Source organism: Conger conger, chromosome 4, assembly GCF_963514075.1.
Source record: "Conger conger chromosome 4, fConCon1.1, whole genome shotgun sequence".
Taxonomy (NCBI): domain Eukaryota; kingdom Metazoa; phylum Chordata; class Actinopteri; order Anguilliformes; family Congridae; genus Conger; species Conger conger.
The window spans coordinates 10,546,068-10,550,097 of record NC_083763.1 but is presented as its reverse complement, the minus strand read 5'-3'; the positions used below and the strand labels follow the sequence as shown (position 1 = coordinate 10,550,097).

At 43.3% G+C, this 4,030-nt stretch overlaps 1 protein-coding gene across 1 annotated transcript; it reads right to left on the bottom strand.

Moving 5' to 3' along the window:
- Nucleotides 1-851: 851 nt before the first annotated feature.
- On the bottom strand, nt 852-2,632 carry LOC133126031 (mast cell protease 1A-like). Its single transcript, XM_061237829.1, has 5 exons — nt 2,575-2,632; nt 2,290-2,440; nt 1,993-2,122; nt 1,148-1,408; nt 852-1,055 (listed from the first exon to the last, which is right to left on the bottom strand). The coding sequence occupies exons 1-5, from the start codon at nt 2,630-2,632 to the stop codon at nt 897-899; spliced, it is 759 nt and encodes a 252-aa protein (XP_061093813.1). The 3' UTR covers nt 852-896.
- Between the last annotated feature and the right edge of the window lie 1,398 nt (nt 2,633-4,030).

Below are 4,030 nucleotides of genomic sequence, written 5' to 3'. Positions count from 1 at the left end.
ATGATGAAAATTAAAGGCCTCTCATCTTTTTAAGTGGGAGAACTTGCACAATTGGTGGTACTTTTTTGCCCCACTGTAAAGCAATGCAAGATTTCCCTTTTTTTTAAATGAATTATTTTACATGTTGAACTGTTCATTTAATGTTCTTATGGTGACGGTTTTTGTAATCCCATCATCCCACTTGCAAATTCCTTTTTATTTATTTTGTTTTATTATTTTTATTACACCGCTTGATTTAGTTTTTTACTTCATGTGAATACATTTAAATAAAACCATCAGTTTGACAAGTTATCTGTGCCAAGAAAGCACATTTCTGCAATTCTCTTGGTGGGAACTTGTGATCTCTGTTTTTGAGGTCTCTGTCTCAGCCGAATGGTTAGAGATTCTGGTCTGTGATACAGCTTGTTGAAGGTGCTGAGTAACAGGTGGTGGTCTTTGCAGACGCTGATTCTTTAGCTGTGTCTTCCAGAGCAGGCCCTGCTCTCTCTCTCTCTCTCTCTCTCTCTCTCTCTCACCTCTGTGGCGGTAAGTGTTCAAATATTTCTATCTGCAGACCCCCATCTGTCATCAGCTGTGGTGTGACTTGAGTGCATCTTGCAGTTCTCACCAAACCAGCGGCACACCACATTTTTTTCCACTACAGGCAGATTAGTTATAATGTGGTCTGATGCAGAAGGCCTGTGTTGGTTTACACAATTAGCTTCTGCTCTTCGTTCTAGCAATGAGGTTTTCTGATACCATGAAAAAGAATGGATAGAATATCATCCCCCCCCCCACCACCACTTCCATCTCCCCCAAACATACATCGAGACAAAATCAAATGCATGGTTCATATATTGTTCATGATGCACTTTAGTTGCAGTATTTAAACAATGGCTTCGCATTTTATCTGTGGTTCACTTTACACTGCTTATGATACATTTGACCCAGGACAGGTATTTGGATATTTGAGTGTAAACATTCGGTTTTGTAGGTTCATTGCAGTTTCTGTATTCATTGAAGGACACAATTCCCTCCGCTGTGCCCTTACACACCAGAGGACCTCCAGAATCCCCCTGCAATTAAAAAAACAATTTGTTGCTGATGCATATATCAAAATATAATTGCTTCTGTATTGAATGAAAAACAGGCAGTTTTTTCTACATACCTGACAGAAGCCTCTGTTGCCAACGCTTCCCCCTGCACACATCATCCTGGGTGTGATTGGTGTCTTCCCCCATTCTCTTCTGCACATCTTTCGGTCTGTGACAATGACATCGACTTCCAGAAGGCGTGGGCTTTCATACCCTTCGGTTTTATTGGCCCCCCATCCTGCCACGCTGCAGACTGTTTTGGGCTTGACGTCCTTATCTTTCTTAGGGAGGGGGATCCACTGCACTACTTTGGTCTTCTTAACTGCAGTCTTGAGCTGCTCCAGACACAGAGAGATCAGTCATGAGAGCCCTGCTCACAGTTCTAAAGCAAATGGAGCTGCTCACATTAATCTAGATCAAGCCGAAAGCAGATGAGTTTTTGCCTAAAACCTTGGACTGTTTTCCGTTGTCTTGTGCACTATTGGGCCCAAGATGTGCTAATGTTATCTCAAATCTCACCTACAGTGCATACGATGCACAATTTTAATTTTGGCTCTGTCCTCCAGCACATTGGATTTGAAATAAAACATGAAACATGAGACATGAATGAAACAATGATTATGATTATGATTTTCATATTGAGTCCCCCCATTTTAGGGGAGCAAATGTAATGGCGCCCTTGCAATGCACCATACACACTCTGTCACATTACCTGTGATCTGCATATCTCAGTGACAAATAGCGCTACTCTATGGGAGAAAGTGAATCATAGACACCCTGGCCAACATAAGCCCTCCGCAACACTCAAGATGAGGCCAGTTCTGCCTACTCTGCAGGTCACACATCATAATGAACCATATGACCTGGTGTGTGCTTATGGTGGGCTTCACTTACTCAGACTGACTTGTATTCTCCATACCTGCAACAGCATGATGTCATTCTCCAGTCCATGATACCCAGGGTGGATGTGGTAAAACTTCACTTCAGCCCTGTTTGACTTTTGACTTTTGATGTCATGGGCACCGAGCAGAACTGTCAAGTTCTGTCCCCTTTGCAAAAGAAACAGCTGGGTGTTAATTTCACCTTTTATGTAGTTCATCCGTGTGTTCAAATCTTTCATTGCCACAGCATCAAGTAACTTTTTTCACCTTTTGACATTCATACACTTGTGTTTACACTGTTGGTAATAATAACCCAGCTCAACGGGAGGTCTTACCATGTCAGGCAATGTGCTGCAGTCATTACGAAGGAGTCGGACACCAGGAAACCACCACAGGTGTGCCTTTTATTTTGCTGCACAGAGACCATGTAAGGTCTGGAGTGTGGCTTAGCCTCCCGTCCATTCACAATGCTAGAGTCCTGTTGGGCTGGGACAGAAGGAAGGTTCAGCCAATGAGCATGCGCATGTTTATACATTTACAAGTTAAAACTTATACATCAAAATGATACATTCTGCAGAGAGAGGGAGCGAGTGAGAGAGAGAGAGAGAGAGCGGTCTTACCGGTGAGCACCAGCAGGGGCAGGAGAGTCGTGAGCAGGAACAGAGGCACAGCAGCCATTGTGTCTGGGAGAGCTGAGTGGTCCTGCTGATGCTAAGTGTGGAAGAAATGAGCGGGATTACAACTGCGTGATACTTTTAACAATGATGAACTTTTCGCGATGATGAGCACCTCCCTGCGCTGCCTGAGGAGGCTGGAGGCCCGTGGTCTCACACAGGAAGAGGAGGTGGAGCTGTGAAGTTTCCTATGAAACAGAATCTACGTGATGACTACCCCTGTTCTGGGTCCCTATTCCAACCTGGGGCATGAAGTAAACAAAGCAAATCAAACCAAAACCATATTTCCACCAATTCAATATCCAAGCAATTCAAGTTTGGGACTCTACGTGTCATATTTGATCTATCTGGGCATTTTCAGGGTAACTGACGTTACAACTGCTGGATATTTGGGCGGTAAATCCCAGCTACATAATAGAGACTGATGAGAGTTATTGACACCTGAGGGTTATAAAAGCATATGTCAGTCTCTTATGTGTCTGTATTGGGCTTTGTCGCCCAGATATCCAGTAGTTGTAAAGTCAGTTACTGTGGAGTTGCCCAGCTGCATTTTATTTTCATAATTTTGCCTACGGATGAAGATGCTAAGCTGCATTACCTGAATAATAATGCTTCTGTGTCACCAACCCTGTTCCTGGAGATCTGCCATCCTGTAGGTTTTCATTTCAACCATGGTCCTGGAGATCTACCATCCTGTAGGTTTTCATTTCAACCATGGTCCTGGAGATCTACCATCCTGTAGGTTTTCATTTCAACCATGGTCCTGGAGATCTACCATCCTGTAAGTTTTCATTTCAACCCTGTTCCTGGAGATCTACCATCCTGTAGATTTTCATTTCAACCATGGTCCTGGAGATCTGCCATCCTGTAGGTTTTCATTTCAACCATAATTTGACACTCCTGACTCTACTAATTAGCAGCTCAATGCAAATGTCTTGCTCTTGTATGTGTGCTTTGTTAGGGTTGGAGTGAAAACCAACAGGATGGTAGATCTACAGGAACAGGGTTGGTCCCCACTGGTATACTTCATGAAAAACAATCATACAACATGTCCAGCAGAGGGGGAATGTGAGTTATTTGAAGTGGAATTAAGTAATACATCAAACGGACCACAAGATGGCACCAATGTGCCAAAATTGAGACCTACATGAAGGCAAATTCTGTACTTGCATCACAGTTAACATGGTACACAAATGCAATGATTTACTAATATTGATTCTATGGTGTGTTGCATAAGAGTTATAATCCTGTGAGATCAGCATGAGAGTCAGCATGTTATAATGGACCATACAGAGAGTGCTTATGGAGGGTGCATTTCACTCACTTGTATCTCTGCACTTGTATACTCAGTACAGCCCCGTTTGACTTTCAGAAATGCGCGCCACAGTCAGGACCAAAGGCC